The following is a 21,997-nucleotide window of genomic DNA, read 5'->3' on the forward strand; positions in this document are numbered from 1 at the left end:
TGGTGTTGTTGTTGTCATCAGCCTTCTGTAGGAATACATTCAAAGTGGCATATAAAAGTGAACATAATATGGAAATACTAACTCTAAAATGGTACAATTAAAATGGTTAGAAATGAAATGCTAAAAGCAAAGGCCAGATTCTAATCGGACCTGCTAGCAGAAGCTTGTGCAAATTTCTCCCCTTTCCTCCCCCTGGAAACCTCCACACTCCAGAACAGCACACAGGGAGAGGAGAGGAGAAATCCTTGTACTTACAGATGGAGCGATCTCCTTAGTGCTACAGTATGTTGAATTTCACCCAGTATGTTATGGGTGGGATTCAACTAAGTTTGTGCAGAATGAGGTCCAGTCATACAACAGGACTTCCCCTTCTTCTTTACTCCCTGCAGTCCCGAAATGTGGTGGTGGTGGGGACCAGAGCCATAGCTACCGGGGCACCAGAGGGGCATCATTGAGTCTCCCAGCATGGGTGTGTATGCAGATACACATGAGGGGTGCCAAACTGGGTCTTTGACCTGGGTGAAATAAAGCCTAGTTTTGCCCCTGGCAGGAACTCCCATAATAGGTTTGGGTGTGTGTGCACGCAAGGGGAGGACAGGGAGGAAAAATCCTGTTATGCAAGCAGACTTCATTCCCCATGTGGATGCCCCATATAGCACTGTTCAATTCCATCCTCTGTTTTCAGGGACGTGTGGCCTGAAAACGTTATAACAGTATTTTATAAGTAGGCTAAAAGTGCGAAGTGGCACAAGCATTTGAACTGCTTAGATTTGTCTGAACAAAATGGAGCTCTTGGATCTGACAGTTCAAGACCATGCCCAGGACTGGATTCAGCGCCTACTTACACAGCTGGGAGTCTCCTACCACTTAAATCTCTTCCCTTTCTTCTTAGGGTAGTGTCATACTTTCTCCGCCTGCCTTTTTATAACCTTATCTTTTGGGCTGTGTCACTTCCGAGCTCTTAGTTTTCAAAGCTGCTGGCTGATTAAAGCCTTCCACTCACTCAAGTGCTCCTGCTGTTAGTCTGAACGTGCCAAGGCTTGTGCTGGAGTGGAGATGGAGGCTGCTTCTGCTTTGTCGAAATCCATTTGCATGATGTGGAAGTGCAGGATTCATCAGCATGCCCAGGGAGAGAGAGAGAGAATATGCCCTACCAGGCAGCAACATTGCTCTGAAAGTGGGAGGATTAGAGGCAAGTTAAAGTTAGCACAGAAACTGCAGGGAGAGGAGGAAACTTTACTGTTTGGTTATTCTTATGTACCAGTTTTGGCTTAAGGTTCTCCATAAGGACAGTGCTTAATAGGGGAAATTGCAAGTACAGTGGTACCTCGGGTTACAGACGCTTCAGGTTACAGACTCCGCTAAACCAGAAATAGTACCTCGGGTTAAGAACTTTGCTTTAGGATGAGAACAGAAATCACGCAGAGGTGGCAGCAGGAGGCCCCATTAGCTAAAGTGGTACCTCAGGTTAAGAACAGTTTCAGGTTAAGAACGGACCTCCAGAACGAATTAAGTTCTTAACCCGAAGTACCACTGTATGCAAGTAGCAAAGAGACCAATTGCCTCTCTGTCCCCAGCAGCCCTTTAGCAAAACTTTGTGTAAAGCCAAAGGTTTGCCAAAGCCTTCGGGAACCAGTATAGAACCACAGAACTGTAGAGTTGGAAAGAACTCTTAGGGTCATCTAGTCTAATTCTCCTGCAATTCAGGAATTTCAGGTAAAGCATCCCTGATGGATGGCCACCCAACCTCTGCTTAAAAACCTCCAAGGAAGAAGAGTCCACAACCTCCCAAGAGAGTCCATTCCACTGTTAAACAGCTCTTACTGCCAGAAAGTTCTTCCTGATGTTTAGTCAAAATCTTCTTTCTTGCAACTTGAATCCATTGGTTTGAGTCCTACCCTCCAGAGCAGGAGAAAACAAGCTTGCTCCACCTTCCCTGTGACAGCCCTTTAGATATTTGAAGGTGGCTATCATATCTCCTCTCAGTCTTCTCTTTACCAGGCTAAACATACACAATTCCTTCAACCATTCCTCATAAGGCTTGGTTTCCAGACCTTTGATCATCTTGATCACCCTCCTCTACACACGTTCTAGCTTGTCAACATCCTTCTTAAATTGTGGTGCCCAGAATTGGACACAATATTTCAGGTGAGGTCTGACCAAGGCAGAATAGAGCGGTACTGTCAGGGCTGCCTCAAGTCTCAGCTCACAAAAGACCAACGCCAATCTCTTCTTATATACAAAAGTGTTTATTGCAGTTCATTGTTTGCTTCACATCCGAGGCGCGCAGCCCTACGTCTGTTACGCTTAGACCGCTGAAGTCCCCTCTGAGTCAGTCCCTCCCCTGCACCAGTTTAAGAGGCTTGCTCTGCTCCACCTCTTTCTCTCTTTCCTTTTCCTCAGGGTCTTCCTGCCCGCTGGGGTTTCGCCCCTCCTGGATTCCCCTGACGCGGAATCCCCAGACTGCTCTTCCCCCCTCCTGCGGGCTTTGGGACCTGGCCCCTCCGGGCTCCCTGTACTTCCGCGCGCCTTCACATTTGAACTTGGCGCGCGCGCCCAACCTCTAACCTTCCTTTTGACAGCTACACTACTCCCTTCACTACTCCCCTCCCCTTCCGGGAGGGTGGCTTGCTCCGACCTCCCTCCCTTCTCTGCTGCCGGAGCTGCTTCCCCTGATACACTGGAACCTCCACCCCCTTCGCTGCACTCTGGCAGGGAGGCTGGTCCTGACGCCCAGCTGCCACTTTGGGATCCCCCGCTGGCCCCCTGCTCCTGACACGTTCCCCCTGGGGCTCCCCTGGCCTTGACCACCGGCGCCCCCTTCTGGGAATCCTCTGATTCGCTGGAAAGACTCATGGAATCTCTTGAGTCATTGTCATCCTCTTCCTCGCTGTCCTGGGATTCATCCCCATCGCTCTCCATCTCCTGCCTATCCTGTGCCTCTGTCCCTGAACTCCTGACAGGTACTATGACTTTTCTTGATCTGGACACTATACTTCCTTTGGCCTAAGTGTAGAACCTTATGTTTGTCCCTATAGAAATTCAATTTTCCAACCTGTTAAGATCATCTTGAATGCTGAGCATCCAATACTTAGGGCTGAGTCCAGGAGCATTCCCAAACTGTGAACATGTGTCTTCAGGGGGAGTGTTATTCCATCCAACACAGGCTGGATCCTTATTCCTTGTCCTGCCTCCTGACTGATTAAGAAGAGCCAAAAATTAGGCAGGATGTCTTACAGTGTGAATGTGACCTTTGCGCTCATCCAGACTTCTTTTGTGCCATGTTTCTAGGCACAGGACAAGGCTTTAAACCTCTGTGACCGATTGTTGTTTTTTGTCCTGACGCTTTACTGCTGAACTAGAGCAAATAGCAACTGGGTTTTCTGCAGATTGCCATTTGTTTTAAAGTGCAGACCTGTGTCTGGAAAGCGCAGCACAAAAGCAAGTCTGGATGAGCCCTTTATTGCAGTTAGTTGCACATTTGGAGCTTTCCAAGGTGCTGTAGCCAACCACTGAACTGTCTTGTAGGTTCTTGCTGTAGACAAGTCTGAACATGGTGGTGCTGTGTTGTCTGGACTGAGTGTGAGGAACAGGGGCAAGAAGAAGAGCAAGAAGCGGTGGTCTGGTTCTGACAGAGTTGCTAAAACAGGGATAGCCAATGTGCCCTCTAGATGAAATTGAGACTACAACTCCCATCAATCCCAGCCAGCATTGGCAACAGTCAAGGATTATTGTTCTGATTTAGCAAGATCTAGAGGGTGCCACATTGGCTACCCCCTGTCCTAAGAGGTAGGTATGGGATGGAAGGGAGATGGTTTTGTGGAGAGAGGGCTGGATTTTTGTGAATCTAGCGCTGCTTACTTAATCTTTATGTTTGTAAATAAAGAGGTTATTACGAAAACACCTTGAGTCTTCAGCATGCTGTTGTTCCAGGTGAGGAACTATGGTTCAAAGTTTGCACAGTGCAATTCTAGCCATGTTTACTCATGAGTAAGTCCTATTAAATTCATTGGGGCTTACTCCCAGATAAGTAGTATTAGGATTGCAATCTAAGTCTTGCTCCTGAGTTCTGCTTTCTATCACTGACTCACATTAAATACCAAAGTTGGTTCTAATAATGTATTAGATGCCCAGTGATTTTTAAACATACATCTAGCTGAGGAATATACTGTTTTAACATTTTCATTTCCCCTTCCCTTGAACAGTGGGACTTTCTGAGCAGTCTTTGTCAAGGTCAGTTCCTGCAAAAATACAGAGGGACATCAAACATTAAAAGCTTCCCGAAACAGGGCTGCCTTCAGATGTCTTAACTCTTTGACACCTGCTGGGAGGGTATTCTATAGTGTGGGTGTGACTACTGAAAAGGCCGTCTGCCTAGTTCCCTGTAATTTCACTTCTCGCAGTGAGGGAACCAACAAAGAAACAGCTTTCACCTCTGTCCCTAGCCCACTAGAGATCATTTACCACACGACAAAGGCCGATTCAGTCCCATGATGGGGCCTGAATCCCAACTGGAAGGGGTCCAAATAGTTTGCATTATCCAGACATGCCTGGAGTTGTTCAGCAACCACCCACTCAATCACCTTGCTCGAGAATGGAAGGTTTGAGACTGGGTGATAACTGGCCTAGGATGTTCCAGAACATGTGATTGTTCCTCAGCAGTACTTCTATCTTTGGTTATTTTGAGGCATGAAAAATAGCCACAACTATTGCACACCCTCAAATGGTCAGAAGGTTTAGGGGCAGTGCTACCAGGTTTAGTTTTCTTTGGGTGAGAGGACTGAAGACTTAGAGTATCTCAATATATAATTGCTTTATTTACATATAGTACTCCCCTCCATGCCCAGCACTTTCCCCAAATCTGTTCCACAGGGTTGGGGGAAAGCCCTAAAACAAATTTAGGGGTGCACAGGAGGAGGAGGAGAGAGGGGAAAGTTTGGTGGTGCAAACAGAAATCCTTTCACTGGTGGAACTACTTACTCAGCACTATGTTGAATGCAACCCTAAGTATATTGATGGCGGTACGCTGGAAAACGGGTACCAGGATCTTCCAATATGTTCAGTGGCGATCAGGCTGTCTCAGCATGTTTACTGTAGGCCAGGTTCTACAGTTGTTAATGCGATTACTCCTGAGAAGCTGACTAACTCTGTGCTCTGGAATATGGGGCCAAGGATTGACTCACTGTCTCAGAAGCTGAACAGTAGAGAGCATGCTGAGCTGCCAGACAGTGTCTGAAAACATCCCACCAGGCCAGGAATGGCAGCATCTTTCTCTCATTAAAGGTTTTTCTGGGAACGAAAGAAATGCTTTTTTCAGACCTGGGCTCTTGGCCATCGGGACTCCTGGTGACTTTTCAAGTGGTAGGCTGTTTGTGTGGCTTAATTAAAAGGGTCGTGTCAAAATACCTTTTTTTATTTTTTTTAAACCCTTTCCTGACAGGGGATGGTAAATTTCAGCTGGGCCTTAAGGTCAAGATATTCTCTCTTTCTTTCAAGCAAGAGGCTAATAATTTATGAGTGTAAATACTCTTTCGTTCCCCTAGCAGCATACCCCTCCCACTTTTCTTCTTAGGCCATTTAGGTTGCAGGCAGCACAGTGACTGGAATCTCTGCAGCTACACAAGGGTGAAGGATGTCTAAATCTTATTCCTTTCAATATGAGCTGAATATCCAACTGCTTCAAATGGCTTTGTGAATCCCAGTCACAGAAGGCTCACTTTAGCTTAGCTAAAGTTGTTGCTTGGATCTAGGGACAACTTGAGAGTCTTTGAATGAAGCCGCAATCCAAGCGAATTTTGTATTTCAGGCCCAAAACAATAGCTCAGGTTTTGAAGGACTTGGCATTAAGACAGGGGAAAGAGTTTAGCCCCAAAATTGAATATGTGCCTCAGAAACTGCATTCCATGTTCTAATTTAATTTCTGTGTTCTGCTCTACATTTCTTTCTCTCTCACACTGCCGGGGTTTTCCAGTGCTTGCTGGATCTCTCATTTCTGTTCTCATGTTTGTGTGTGTATATGAATACCACATCAATGGTAGAATTCTATGGTCTTTTTATGAATTATTTGTAATGTGGGAACTGAAATACAGTGACCAAGAACTATTAGCCTGTTTCCTGAGGGTCAACATGCATATACATATAGCAACATCTGAGTGTTAGTCAATGTTATGGGCTCTAGCTTTAAAAGATACATGGTATGTGCCCTAACTTCTGCTAAGCTCATTCCATGACACTAACACACATTAAATACACCAAAGTATATTTCAGGTAGATATTTATTTTATTAAAAAGAATATTTTATTGATTTTTTTGAGATGCATTCCTATCTAGAAAATGACATGAGCCAACAGTAACAAAGAAATTAAAACCAACAAACAATAAACAGAAAAGTTCCTGCTTCACATAATAAAAGTTACCTCAGGATATGGCTGGATGCTCCTATCACAACCACCAATTTTAGTATGTCCTTCCAGGATGTCTGCTGGTTTGCTGGTGGCTGGAGGTTTTCTGTCCCCTATTTACGTATTGAAAAACCAGAATTGACCTCCACAGCCACTTACAAACACACTGTTAAGACCGCATTCATGGAAGATGAAATATACTCAGAGTCGAGTGTGGATTTCATGCTCTTTATTCAACTCATAGTAGTGAGGAATGCCAGTTCTCCCAAAATGTCTGCTTTATATACATTATTTACTCAATGGGCCCCACGTGATTGGCTAATTCTGGGATTCTCCTGTAGGCCAATCAGGTTGCGGATTCACTTCCACCTGGAGCTCGATTGGATGGCTCCTGTGGACCAATCAGACTGCTGCATTCTGGATCCTATTCAACTCAGTACATAACAGAAGATTTTATTTGGCTATGAGTGATCACCAAAGAAGAACTGAAAAACCAGGAACTGTGTCTCTATAAAATCATTATGCTCGGAAGCTCCCCTTTCTTGTCTGCAGTGGTGTTTTAATTGTTCCCTCAACACTTTTTCATACCTTCTTTATCCACCTGTGGACAGGGAAACCTGATTGCAGCTTCCAGTTTCTGCATGTGTGTTTATTGTGGGATCCTCATGCATGCAAGTTAATCTCAGTGCCCACACAGTGTCATTGGCATCAAAACGCCAGCTTGTATTTCTCCCAATTTAATCCAGTTTTCCCTTTCTGTGGAAAATCTGATAGGTAAAAATCAAACAAACACAGGTGTTGCCTGTGTATATATGATCAAATATTTTGTTTCTTCCCATATACTTCAGGGGTGAGGTTTCTAAGCTGTCCTATCCAATGAGGGGGATTCTTGTGCTCCTTCCACCAGCTAATTCGGAAGTCACCACACTCAAATTCTTCAGCAATTATTGGAAGCCACAGTTCATTAACTTTGCACCCAAATCCACCCACGGTCTATGTATGCTACTAATTACAGTACATCAACTTCAGCAGTAAATTCTGAGGAGGAAAAGCAGTGCACCGCTAATTATTACACACTGGGGGCCCCGTGCTTCTTAAACTATCAGGAGCCAATTTTGTTTTATAATCCAGTCAGGAAACAGCACAAAGGTCAGCTTTTTTAAAAGAGGGGAGCCCAGCTAATTGTTCTCTGCTCAAAAGCAGCTTCGCAGGTGTCCTGGATCAGTGGTGGAGGAGTGTCAGGTGGACTTGTAGCTTGTTGGTCTGCAGCAGTGCCTTGGGGGGTTGCAGAATGTGGTTAGGAGCCACAGGACACTGGTGTGGAACCTTTTGCCATCCAGATGTTGTTGGACTACTAGGAATGATGGGAATTGGGCTCCAACAGCATCTGGAGGGCCCTGCCCTAGGACCTGGTTATTTCTTAAGCTTTGCCTTTGCAAGTTTGCAAGTCTTGCGATCCACTACTACTCCCTTGCTTGTCAACAGGGATATTCATGGCCTCCTGAATAAGGAAGTAGTTTTAACAACTTGTGGCACCTTTAAAGACTAACAAATTGATTGTGGACACAGTTAAGGTGCTGCAAAGTGTTGCCAATTCAGATGCTACATTTGTGGAAACAATTTAACCAAGAAGCAATATAAGCTCTTACTTGAGAGTCACTAAAAGTCAAGCAGAGCTTTGCTAGCATTATGAAGCATTTGGTGACTGTGTCTACATATATATTATTTGAGCCACTCATTCCATTCTGGGGTAAGGTTACCAGACGTCCCCGTTTCCCGGGGACAGTCCCCGGATTTACAAATCAGTCCCCATACAAAATCCATTGAAGTTGAAAAGTGTCCCCGGATTCATTGAAATAAATCTGGTAACCTTATATCTGGGGTCACTCACCACATTTGGTTCCAACAATTTTCTTTACAGGGTTAAACTTAGAAAAAAAATAGCTTTGTGGATTTGCAGCACTAGTCAGTTGTGCACAGTACCAATTGGTTGATGTTATCACATCAATTGGTGTTGTTATAAACCCACCTTCATAATTGTGTCATCCCTGATGCAATTTTACTGATGTGATTATCCTTCAAAAGAATAATACAGTGGTACCTCAGGTTAAGTACTTAATTCATTCCGAAGGTCTGTTCTTAACCTGAAACTGTTCTTAACCTGAAGCACCACTTTAGCTAATGGGGCCTCCTGCTGCCGCCGTGCCGTGGGAACCCAATTTCTGTACTTATCCTGAAGCAAAGTTCTTAACCTGAAGCACTACTTCTGGGTTAGTGGAGTGTGTAACCTGAAGCGTATGTAACCTGAAGCGTATGTAACCCGAGGTACCACTGTAATGCAACAAATGATATTTAAATGACAAACTTATATTTGGCAATTTTTAAAAAATCAAAAGTTGGAGAGACTACCTGAAAGTTTGAGGAAAGGGATGAGATTGAACCAGCATTTGATTTGTTAGCTTATATATTTATATGCGGGTGACGCGGTGGTCTAAACCACAGAACCTGCGACGAGGAGAGCTCCCGTTGTTTGGTCCCAGCTCCTGCCCACCTAGCAGTTCGAAAGCATGTCAAAGTGCAAGTAGATAAACAGGTAAACGGTGTTTCCATGTGCTGCTCTGGTTCGCCAGAAGCGGCTTAGTCATGCTGGCCACATGACCCGGAGCTGTCTGCGGACAAACGCCGGCTCCCTCGGCCTATAGAACGAGATGAGCGTGCAACCCCAGAGACGTCCGTGACTGGACCTAACGGTCAGGGGTACCTTTACCTTTACCTTTATATTTATATTGAAAAGGCAGGAACCAGCCAAGTTCATCCTGAAAGAGAAAGTCTGTTACCTATCTCCATGGGTGCAGTGAGACAGGGTAAGAGGTTCTTCTGGGGAACACATAGTTTATTGCAAGCTAGGATTGCCTCCATCTGTTCATTCTCTTCTTTGTCTCCTCAGCTGTATGTGACCCTCCATGCCAGAACAAAGGATCCTGCAGCCGCCCCCAGCTTTGTATTTGCCGTTCAGGTTTCAGAGGCTCTCGATGTGAAGAGGTGGTTCCAGAACAAGAGTATCATCCTCCTGGCCCTGTGGCTGCCTTCCAGCCCCCAGGACGCTCCCCTCTCAAAAGAATGGGCAATGCAGAGAGAGAAAGCCCACTAAGAGGAAGACAGATACCTACCATGCAGAAGCTACCAAGTGGGTAAGTTTTATGCACCATTTTGCCTCTTTATGCGTGGAAGAGGCTAAAGATATGTCACTTTCAGATGACCTGTTTATTTCACATACATCCTGATTTCGTTTGCACAAAGTTTGCAGGGAAGATGCGTCAAACCAAGCCGTAGTTATCCTATACTTTCCTGCGCCTTTATGTCCCTTTCCTTACCACTAAAAGTTTGATTTGGAGGAGGGAGAAGGAGAGCGGGCCTGTTGCACAGAAACGTCAAATCCACTCTAACTGTGCAACCTGACTTTGCCAGTATGCAATTGAATCCCACAAGCATAATGGTGACAGGCCATGGTTTGTTTTCATGGCCTTGGTTTATTCTATTTGAGGGCAGAAGTGAAAGGGCAGAAGAGGCAGTGAAGATGCACATAAACTCAAAAGGGATATTGTGCTTAGAGGTTTCTCCATAGCAAATGCAGAGGCAGATGCTAGCTGCTCCAGCACCCGGAGCGGCGCGCATGCTGTGCACCCAGGGGCGGGGCGAGCGTCCCAGGGGGGTGGAGCAAGCACCCCAGGGGGAGGGGTGGTGATGCCAGGCCCCAGGAATGACACCCGGGGCGGACCGTACCCCCCCCGCACCCCCTTCCTCCGCCAGTGAGCAAATGTGCCTATTTGGCCATTGGAGGGCATGGAATGGCAGCTGTCTGTCTTCCATTCCTGGCTTAAATAATTTATATCCTAGGGTTCTTCCTGAATTTACACAGATCTTTCCTTTCACCCCTTTGCCCAGGATCACTTGGAAGAGAAAGGCAGCCTGAGCCCAGGGTCTTTTGTGCTAGGCCCCAGATCACTGGCCCTTTCTCCTTTATTTAATTTTCTTAAAACACTGCTGTACATGCCCATTATGGTACTGGTGAGACCACAGTCACCAACCATTGTAATTTGTTCAGATAACTAAATTTGCACATTAGCATTTATATATACAGTTTGTGGACCTGTGCCCTGAATCTTTTAAGTATGTAGAGTCATATAATCAGGCACCTTATTATACATCACTGTCATATTCATGAATGGCTTTTGCTGTACTCTGCTAGGCCATGGGCCTTGCAATCCTGCAGTTCTGCTGCATGACCCATGATTGTATAGTGCAGGGTTTAGCAAGGTTTATCTTGCCTGGGCCAGATCAGTCCCACAGAGATCCCTCCATGGGCTGGATTTTCAGCGCCGCAGAAGCGAGTCCCCACACCACGCTGTGCCGGTTTAGCGCAGCGCGTGAGCGGGCAACTCAGTTCGGGGGTGGTTCATGGGCCACTCAAACGACCTCTGTGGGTCGCTTCTGGCTCATGGGCCTTAGGTTGCTGACCCCTGGCATAGTGGAACACATAAATCCAGCAGCTTAAGGCAGAAGCTAGTGACAATACAGATGTTGTTGTTGTTGTTGGCTGTTATTCTGAAAAAAGAAGCATAAACAGGTTTGTGGCTCTTTGTGAAGAAAAGTGTACAAATATGTTGAGTGACTCCTCCTCAATGCCCAAAACCTTTGGCAGCTTTAGATGGCTTTCTTTTCCCTCCACAATTAATGGCTGCCATCCTTTCCAGTCCGATTGCTTAAATCCCATTACATAGAAGTCAGTGGCATTTAAATAGCCTATGTGCAGGATTGCATTCTGAGTCTTTAATGACTGGTGGAATCTGAGCCACTGAGTAAAACTTGTGAAACCACAGACTGTAACCTTCCTGACCTGGAACATATACATATACATGTACATATACATATACATATACATATACATATACATACACACACACACACACACACACACACACAATTATACATAACCCACCCTTCAACAAATGGGATCCCATTTTCACACCAGCTCTTTCTCCATGTGATGAATTTGCCTCACAAATCTGGGATGGCAGGACATAAAGGCACTCATATATCTCAGTATGACTGACATTAATTCTTAGGCAGCTAGATGGAGAGAAAGAACATACATTCAAATACTGAATACTCTGTGCAGGCAGCCAGACACAGTGATTAGTAGTGAGCCTTGGGATTTGGGACTGCCCCAGCTGCTCTTCACTGCTTAAGACTTGCTGGCTCTGTCCCAAGGAAATACAACTCCACTAACAAGGGGATTTTTATTTTTAAATTTCAATATGAAAGGCTCAAAATATCCTATTACCCATGCACACCCCTGTCACCTTAATGTTAGCATTTGACACTTCCCTTAAGTTATTTTTTTCTCAATTCAGCTTTCATAAAAAAGCGAAATAATATTTTTGGCCAATTTACAACTTAAAGCTGCAATCAATTCCTCACAGCATTATACTTTTTATTTTAAAATGTTTCATGGGTGATTTTTTGGGGTAGCTGATTTCATTAAAATACACATGCCCAAATATTTAGAAAAGTTCTTTTGTTGTTGATGTTGTTTGTTGTGGTTCTGCTTACAATTTGAAATACAAAGTGAAATTTGACTATTTTATCAAGTCACTGGTTTTAATTTAGGCTGGTATTCAACTATACTTCTTCTTCCACCCAAATGCAAAAATTTGGCTTTCATTATGTGTTTTTCTGCTTTTATTTTTCTGCATTATCTGCTCTCTATTTATGTAGAAAATAGAAACTTTGTATTGCTGCTACATTTTGTAACATTGATTATGTTTTCTTTTTTGTTTGTATTTATGGTTTTATATTAGTAAAAATACCCCCCTTTTAAAAAGAAGCTATACATTTGAAGTAGCTGGTGTTTCCCCAGGCTGTAGAAGCCCTGAATTTATTTTAGGGGCTTCAGCACGGATGTAAGAAGACACTGTTTGCTGCCTATTGTAACACAGATTATGGAGACGCAATTTTAAAAATTTCTTGCCCAGCTTAGGCTGGCATATGTGGTTCTCCCCTCTACCCCATTTATTCATTACAACAGCCCTGTGAGGTAGGTTTGAAATAGTGAGTGGCCCAAAGTTGTCCAGTGAGCTTCATAGATGACTGGGGATTTGAACCTGTGTCTCCTCAGTTCTTGTTTAACACCATAACCATTACCCCACCTTCTGGTTCTAACTGGAGCTACAGTGGAACCTCGGTTGTCGAATGCCTCCGTAGTTGTACGTTTTGGCTTTCGAGCGCCAAAAACCTAGTTGGCGCCACTTCTTACAGAGAGAGAGAGAGAGAGAGGACACCGTGTGTGGAGGTAACTGTATTTTAGCCTTAATTCTCTCAGTTCTGCTTACTTGCTTGGAAAGGGCAGGTGAACAGGCAGCGAGAGCAAGAAGAATGAACTGGTCAGGAGGCTCCAAGTGTTGGCAGTGGGCCTCCTGCGAGGGTGTTGGCCTTGTCAGGTTCTGGGTGCTGCTGATCATGTTGATTGTGCCCATGCTCTCCTATACACTGAGGCTTTGTACATACCATACATTTAAAGCACATTTCCCCCCCCCCCCAAAAAAAGAACCCTGGAAGCAGGAAAGAACCTTTCATGAATGTGTGGACTATTTTTAAATTGTTTTAATTGCTTACTAGTATCAGGGGACTCATTCAGGGTTTACAGCTTTATTTTGCTTTGGTTTGCGCTTAACACACACACACACACACACACACACACAGGGGTGGTCTTTACCACAGCCATCTATCCTGTTAAATAATGGTGGAAATGAATTTGGCTTCTGTGGTTTTGGAGAACATTTCAAAGAGACACAGTATAGTCTTAGGCTGCCTCTCAAGCTATCCAAACTTTGAAATACCCTCTGTTCCCAAGGGAGAGTGAAGTAAGTTTAGGCTTGCTTTCCTAACCACTTACTGCCTTAACTGGCCAGGATTGAGGTGAGACCTTAAACAAGGTGCTACACTGGTGGCCTTCACTGTAGGTCTCCGCAAAAAAAAGTACTTTTTCTTCCTTCAAATGTGATATATCAACAAATGACGAGGCTTCCCAAGTGTATCTCTCTAAGATGTTCCAGAAGCTTTTGCTTTCATCTTTATGCTGAGTTATTGGTCCTATTGTGGCCTCTGGAAAGATCTTCTCCATCTGTTCCAGAGAGGTTTTCAACAAAACATCCTGGCATCTAAGAAGCAGCGAGCGCCCATTTGCTGTCTCTCTGCTTTGTTGGAAAACTTCAGCTGTTAGCTTAAGCAGCTCACATGTTTAAGAGAGAAACTTCACTCATCAGTCCATGTAATTGGCACTCCCAAAATCTTGCACTGGTGCTACCAGGTTTGTCTGTTCTGATCATTCCTTCTGATGCGATGAACCCTTAACTGTGCTTCTGTTGATAACTGGCACCAGCTGGAGAATAGAAACCCTTGCAAAAGCCAAGGAGAGATGGCAGCCAACTTTCTGCTGGGCATTTTTGAGAAAGTTAGGACCCAACCATATGCTGCAGCTGATAGATTAACTTCATTTTCACACAGTGCCTTGCTTTTAAAAGCCTTTGCTAGCTAGTTTTAATAACCCAATATATACATGATTTGCTGATGCTATGAACATTTGCATTGCCTCTCTACTGTAAATGTATCCTGGTGCCCTGTAAATGGAAAGTGGCAATGTCTGTAGTTGTTTATCATTATTACATTATCTTAAACTTTAGGTTTTAAACAACAACAACAACACTAAAACGAGCCCTTCATATGTTCATGAAGATTCCACACCAAATAACTAATACTCTTGACAATCAAAAGAGATCTCCTTGGTTTTGGAGTTTACTGGGAATATTGATATGAATGGAAACCAAATTTGCATTGGTGCACACTAATGTTTTCCCTAGAAGCAACTGGTCAGTCAACATGATTATGCCCATGCATGTTTTTTTCTGATATAGAATAGTGTTCATTCTCCACTTTCTAGTCTCTTATTTCAGCAAAACACAATTTTGATACAGCAGCCAAGAAGTTCTTTGGTCCTTACAACCATCAGAGTGTGGATATCATATGATACTCTCTGTTGTTGTTTTTCCTTTTTCCTTTCCTTTTTCTAAAATAAGCAAAAAAACACACCCAATGCCAGTCAAAGTTAAATTATATAAATAGCAGTTCTACTTAGAACAATGAGAAACACCTAACTCTCAGCCCATCTTCTGACAGAGTTTCAAATACCTTTGGCAAGCACTTCTGGAAACTTAAAATACGAGAACTTTCCAAGAAAAGTGTTAATGTCTTTTGTTCCTGCATGAAAATACTATTTCTAAATCACAGTGCACGCAGCATCAGTACTGTATTTTGAAAGAGTTGTTCTGGATACTATTCTTAAACATAATTCTTTTTGAACAGTTTACTAACTGGGGAGAGGGATTTGTATGCGCTTCACAAATCATCTCCTGGGGGAGAAGGAACAGATTTTGTGTCAGTAAGACAAACTGATATTTTATTCCTTTCCTTAAACACAAACGTTAGAAAGTGTGTGCCTAGTAGGATGCAGATACAGCTTATATATGGTATGAGAGAGTGTATATCACATCCATGTTTCAGCCTTGAAAATGCTTATTTTGGAGCAGCCATATGATTTCTGGGGCAACCAAATTCAAGGTCACAGCTTTGTTTGCAGCCAAATGTTATCTTACACAATAGTGATTTTTTCAACGTAATATGCGACATTTGTTTCTAATAGAATGACTGCTGTCAATCATTCTCTTCAACTTTCCCCAATGCTGATGTTTTAGGACCTCGTTCCCCATAATCCCTAGCCGGCATGGGCACTGTTCAGGGATTATGGGAGATGTAGTCCAACAACCTCTGAAGGAAGACTGTTGTGAATGGTATGATAAGAGTCTTCTTAGGTAAGAGTTAACAGCACTGGTTAAACTGGTTGCCCAGCTCCTGTTCCATTACACAATATATAAAAGAAAATGCTATCCATAATAAACCATACTCATACATTTTAAAAGAAATAGATTTTGCTGTTGCACATGTCTACATTATCAACCTTATGTTATTGGAAGCAAAGGGCAGGGAAAGAAGAGATGAAGAATGGAAGTACCGTATTTTTCGCTCTATAACACGCACCTGACCATAACACGCACATCGTTTTTAGAGGAGGAAAACAAGGGGAAAAAATTCTGAATGAAACAGTGGATGTATCATTTTTGTGCCTCATGCTGTGGCCACAGACATGTGATCTGATGGTGAGTTTGGGGTGACCCAATGCAAAGATCCTGAGGATCCATGTGGATCCATGCTTTGTAACCACGTTTTTGCACCATTGCAGCCCCAGGCAACAGTGGGTGCATGATTTTTTTGGTGCAGGCTGTAGCCATGGACATGTAATGTGATCTGATGGTGAATTTGGGGTGACCCAATGCAAAGATCCTGAGGATCCATGTGGATCCGTGCTTTGTAACCACGTTTTAAGTGGGGAGGGAAGGAAAAACACAGAAGGGACATGGAGCATGAGAGGGGTGTGCAGAGAAGCAGCTGGCTAAGAATGCAGGAGAGGGGTTTAACGGGAGGGAGGAAAGGAAGGCAAAAGTTTCCCCCCCCCACACCCACCCAAGCCAGCCCTCTCTCTCTCTCTCTCTCTCTCTCCCACCTGCATGTTTTCCGGCTGCCTGCAAGTCCCTAAAATGTTTCCCTGGACACAGCAGCACCGAAGCACGGAGAGGAATTAGAAGGAAGGACACGATGCTTTCCTTTCCCCTCTGCTTGCCTGGAGGGGAGGGGATTTGCCTGCTCTTTGTTCCGTTTGAGCAAACAGCAACCGAAACAGAGGCGGGTGGGCAGTAAGACCCTGAGGCAGAATGCAGGAAAACAACAGCTTCCTCTCTCACGGAGCTTCCTTCTCCCTGAAGCGCGCGATTGGATTTTTGCCTGATTTTTGCCCCTGCGCTCAGGAGGGTCGGCTCCAGGGACCACACATTCACTCAATAACACGCACAGACATTTCCCCTTACTTTTTAGGAGAAAAAATCTGCGTGTTATAGAGAGAAAAGTACGGTAATTTCCCAAGCGAAGAAGGAATCCTGACCTTGCCCCACCCTGCTACTAAGCACTGAAGATGGAGGCTTAAGTGATGAGAGTGGAGAGAGTTCTTCTTCCATCCTTCTCCATCCGTCACTGAGGCCACTGCCATGGGCAGAGCATGGAGTGGGACCAGGTCTGCTTTTTTCCCAAATGTTCCTGACCCAGCCATGGCCTTTAAGCCCTGAGAAAGAGATCAACACTACTTTACCTCCTCCTCCAAAGTTAAAAAGGGCACCATAGAGCCAGTGTGGTGGTTAAGAGCGGTAGACTAGTAATCTGGTGAACCGGGTTCGCGTCTCTGCTCCTCCACATGCAGCTGCCGGGTGACCTTGGGCTAGTTACACTTCTTTGAAGTCTCTCAGCCCCACTCACCTCACAGAGTGTTTGTTGTGGGGGAGGAAGGGAAAGGAGAATGTTAGCCGCTTTGAGACTCCTTAAAGGGAGTGAAAGGCGGGATATCAAATCCAAACTCTTCTTCTTCAGAGGATTGCCTGCTGAATTTGGTTCCTGGTATTAAAATCTTATGCATTCTCCGGAGTGACCATGCTATGTGAATACAGCAAGGGGCTCCAAAATGCTTTTCAGGCTCCCCTGTAAAAATGGCCTATAAAGTGAACAAGGACAGAGATGAGATACTGGCTCAGACATTGTCTCTAATCCCTTTGCTAATGAGCAACTGGGAGGATGTAGTTGGGCAGAAGCACCAGGAGGCTTATTCCCTGTATTCTTGCAATGCCAAAGGTTTGTGGAGAGAACACAATGTAACTTAGCAGAACAGCCCTAATGGGTTCACAAAGCAGGAAAGGGGTCAATAGCACATTAGAGGAAATAAAGGGAAACCTAATTAGAGTAGAACATATCCAAAGGCCACCCCCACTTTAAGAAATTCTCCCCTGGTGATTGTCATTTTAAATTAGCATGCTTGCAGTTGCTCTAACTCCATAGAATGTTTCAGATTCTCTGGAGAATTTCCAGTGTTCTTGTCTTTCACATGCAAAAAAGTTCCTTCCCGGTTATGCCAAGGATCAAAATCTGTTTTCTGTTTTGTTTTGTTATGCAGGGAAGCCTCCCTTGTGCTCTTTCTATTGTTAAGAGACGAAAGTGTGTTACTTTTCTGAGTAGGTATATACGTATGTATGAGTGAATAAAAATAGTTGCATTTCAGTTTTGGCACACTGCAGTAGGCCCAAAACTTATGTACTTACATGATCGCAACTTGCGTGCTTTGTTGATAAATAAATAAATAAATAAATAAATAAATAAATAGAAAGAGGGTAAGAGAGTGGGGGAAACAATAAGAAGGGGCCATGTGAGATTTCACAAGAGTCTCCAGAGCCCACAAAGCAAGGTAGAGGACTTTGTGCTGGGTTTTGTATTATTATTATTATTATTATTAGTAGTAGTAGTAGTAGTAGTAGTATTTCCCTAACATTCTTCATCTGAGGATCACAGTGCGGTTTGCAGTATAAAAACATGAAAATACATAGCATTGTAACAAACAATACCCCCCACCCCCGTTTAAAAGGCCAGATATTGTTTAATTAGTCAAAAGCCTGAGAGGAGTGTTTTCGCCTGGCACGTAAAGATATGTGTTTGGTGGTCACATAACTCTTTTCTGCCATGGAAATAGGTTTAAAGCCCTCTGCCTTGCTTATGGGGCTCTGGGAAGGTTGTGGGAGTGTCCCAGGGCCCTCACATGACATGTTCCCAGAACATGGTAAGCAATGCAGAGGGCTTAAAATCTATTTCAGTTGCAGGAAAGCCTAGCACAGAAAGAGCTTTTTAAGCCCTCTACCTTGTTTACCAGCTTGTAGGAAGGTTGCATGAGGGCTCTGGAAGGCCCTATGGAGACTCCCAAGGTTTTCCTTGTTTGGTGTGCAGCTTTGGACAGGTAGGGATTGTCACATAGGTGTGGGGCGGTTCTGGGGTGTGGGGTGCCTTCCTGACTTTACATGATTTTGCCTTTGTGCACAGACCACCAGAACGTAACCCCCACATAACCTTTGGGCCTACTGTATGAAAGTTGGACCTGAATGAAATCAAACTGTAGTTATGTTGAAAATGCAACTACAGGGACCTGGGCTGGATCTAGACACATCTAAACAGCATTTCAGGAAAACTCACTGTAAACTTTATTATGGGAAATCACGTGGGTGAAAGGTGGGACTCCATAGCGCCATATGGTGTCACAGTGTTATAACGCATATAAACCGGTTTTTTTTTATTAATGTAGCTGAGCCCCTGGTGTTGTGCTATTCAAAATCTCAACATCTGTAGCCTAGCTGAAAATACTTTGCCAATCTAAGCTTCTTAGGCATACAAGTAGCCAGCACTGACTTGAGATATCATTTGCCAGCCTCTTTATTGGGTGAATTCTCTGGAAAGATCAGCATGTAATCCATAGACAGTATATATGGTTTTGCACCATCTTTGGCTGCATTATGCATGCATATTAAAAACATATTTTCTGTATCCAGAGCCTACAGGCCAAAGACAGATTAATATATTTCACTGAATATACTCCAGTTGTTCAGGTACTGGCTCAGAACACTGCTTCCATATTGCCTCATTCACACACACATGTCGGGTGTGTACGTCCAACTGACATCATCATCCATTTGTGATCTTCCAATGTTTTCCCAGTATCTCGTCCATCTTTTTTTACAACTAAAGAAAATCTGACTCTTTTAAACAGCTGGAAGAGAAGGGCAACCAAACATTGATTGGAGAAGTGCATCACAAATTTCAGATATGGTTTACATATTGTTTGGGAAAGTGCAGGTTTGATAGATTTGACTTTTAGTCTGTACTGAACTGCATTTCTCTTTCATCCGTACTTACAGGAGTTCCTTACATACTTTGGCAGCTGCCTGCCTGCCATCTGAGGGGTCAGCACTTTGGTCCATTAGTTCCACAGCCATCCAGTTAGCATAACAAAGATCATATAGGCATGGTATGATTACTGTTTACTCTGGCTTCAATGTGCTCCCACTGCTGATGTTTGAAGCTGAGCCACAGTTCATATCCATCTTCTTGAGAAATACTGTTGTTTGATGGGTTTTCCCTCAAACCAGCTTCCATCCAATCTGAAAACGTGAGCCACATTCACTACAGAGTTAAGCTGAGGTGTGTACATTTGAGACAGCCATTGCACATGTGCAGATGACAGCTTCGTGAAGAAGCGTTCAGGAGGGTTGCTGGTGTGGGGAAACCAAACACACAAAGCACACCAGGTGATGACATTTTTGCTCCCTTATTGCGGTATACAGCAATGTGGAAATGGACTTGAAACACAATGGGGAAAAGCAACCTTGATGATTTTTAAACTGCTAATGTGTGCAAAGACTAAGGATCTCAGCAAAATGCAGGGCAACTGGTGGCTCTTGGGTGTGTGTGTGAGTTTTGTGCGGTGCTGTTGCTGGGGACCCAATCCTCCCTGTGGAGTACATTTGAAAGAGCTCTAGATACTGATGAAATTTGTATAGGTAGTTGCTAAACGCTAAGTTATTTGGCACCTCCCAAGTAGATAAAAATACAGGAAACCATCCCTATCTCTTATCCTTTTTTTAAAGCCTACAACAAAACCTAAATTAATTTTATTAGACATTTCTTTGCTTAGATGTTTGTACATTAAGTGTGCTGAATGTATTAAGTACGGAGGGAATTACTGGCAGAAAGCTAAATCATGCAGATGATATCTGCTTTTAATTCTGTGCTCATTTCTATTTTTGTAGAAGCAAATTCCATGGATGAAAACCCAGCTTCCATGAAAATGCCATCATCTATATTTCACAGTGTCCACTGACATTTTGAGTCAGAGCCATTTTCTTCATTATGCAGGATGAGATGGTAGATTGAAGTGGTATGATCCAGAATTCTAGCACTGCAGATCTGTTTTTGTTTTCCTGCATGTTGTAGATGATCATATGAAAAGTTTAGTATAACCCTCTCCCTGGTGTGCTAGTTTACTACATCAGTGAAGACTAGAAAATGTTAATGTGGTAATACGGTCTCCCACAGTGTTAAGTGGCACAGCTGAGATTAGAATTCTGCTATTTTATTCTGTGTAATGTGAAGAATGGTTCTAGAATACTGCTACGATATGAGGGTGCATTTTCTCTTGTTGAATTTTCTACAAAGTGGTGGTTTCCCCCCTCATTTTTCCATTCTGAGGTGGATCTAGTTGATTGTGAATGCATGGATCTTGATGTCCAAGCCTGCATGAGTTGGGGAACCTGTGGCTTTCCAGATGTGGTTGGACTGCAAATCCCATCACCTGTGACCATTGGCCATGCTACCTGGAAGGGATTAGAGTCCAAAAACATTCAGAGGATGACGTCCCTGCTGTATGTAAATGAAGTTGGATGCTATCACATGCTCAGTCACAACAGAGTGCTGTGTGCAGAATGCTTAATTTGGGATCTTCCAGTATTAACGACTTTCTGCTCCATATAGTCATAGCAGTAACCACAGCAAAGCCTTAGAGAAACAAATCTACAAAAAAGACAATAATCTGATGGCAGATACTTTGCGGGCAGGCAGTGATGTTTTCTTTAAAGCACTTTCCCCTTCTATCTTCCCTTTGTTTAATTTGAGAAGGAATATAAAAACTCTGAGAGACAAACCCATCCATATGTTTAAGGTAACAAAGCTGGGAATTAGTTATGGAGTACTGCTGCTTTGAATTATGTTGCTTCATCCATTTCACCTAATAAATTCTTTTTGGAGTTAAGCGCTTTAAGAGACTCTAGTAAGTAGAATGTTAGTTTTGCTCTATGGCAGGCAGAGGAGGAGAATGGGCTGGAACGCTCATGAAAGAGTGGATGGGAGGCGGAAGAGCTGTGTTTTTTCTTTTTTGCTGCTATGGAAGTTTTTAAAGGGATTTGTATGATACTCAGGCCGGCACAGTTGACAATTCTAGAGAAAAGGTCTGAATAATTTCAGGACATTGCCGTTGATTTCTATACTACTTTTGATAGTTGAATGGAAGTATTTATTAACTTATAGCGCTGGATATCATCGTTACAACATGAAATTGGATGCCTTTCCAAAGTCAAACAAATATTATTTATAAAAGAGGTCAGCTACCAAGGAAAGTAGGTATTTTTGGCTATCCCACTCCTGTCTGAGAGGGAGAGTGATGAGAGAAGTGTCTGGTGCACTAGAAACAGTTCCCAGCTAGTATTATTGCAAGTGAGAAGAGAAGGGGGAACATTGGATTTGTGTAGCAGAGGAGTTGATGTGTTAAGAGGCCTTTTCTGTTGGGAAGCCTTGTAGTCTTGTGTGTTGTGGTTACTGGCTTGCCCTCTCTGATTGTAGCGAAGTGAGACAAATTCTCTTTGGGTGCCTTGTACGATGTGGAGAGATAAGCCGTTTTCTACATTGTCCCACGTTCCAAATTAAATCTTAACAGCTACCTTGTATTTCACATTGTTTGTGAGCTGTGCGATTTGAGAAACCCCAGTGCTGCTATTGAAAGCACCTGCACT

At 43.7% G+C, this 21,997-nt stretch overlaps 1 protein-coding gene across 1 annotated transcript in view; it reads left to right on the forward strand.

Annotated features, from left to right (window-relative positions):
• Nucleotides 1–21,997, forward strand: part of LTBP2 (latent transforming growth factor beta binding protein 2) — a 148,910-nt gene that overhangs the window by 17,064 nt on the left and 109,849 nt on the right. Inside the window, exon 3 of the mRNA XM_080977541.1 lies at nt 9,349–9,592. Coding sequence (XP_080833667.1) covers nt 9,349–9,592 — 244 coding nt within the window. The remainder of the gene's footprint in view (nt 1–9,348; nt 9,593–21,997) is intronic.

Source organism: Podarcis pityusensis (genome assembly GCF_964106645.2).
Source record: "Podarcis pityusensis genome assembly, chromosome: 1".
Taxonomy (NCBI): Eukaryota; Metazoa; Chordata; class Lepidosauria; order Squamata; family Lacertidae; genus Podarcis; species Podarcis pityusensis.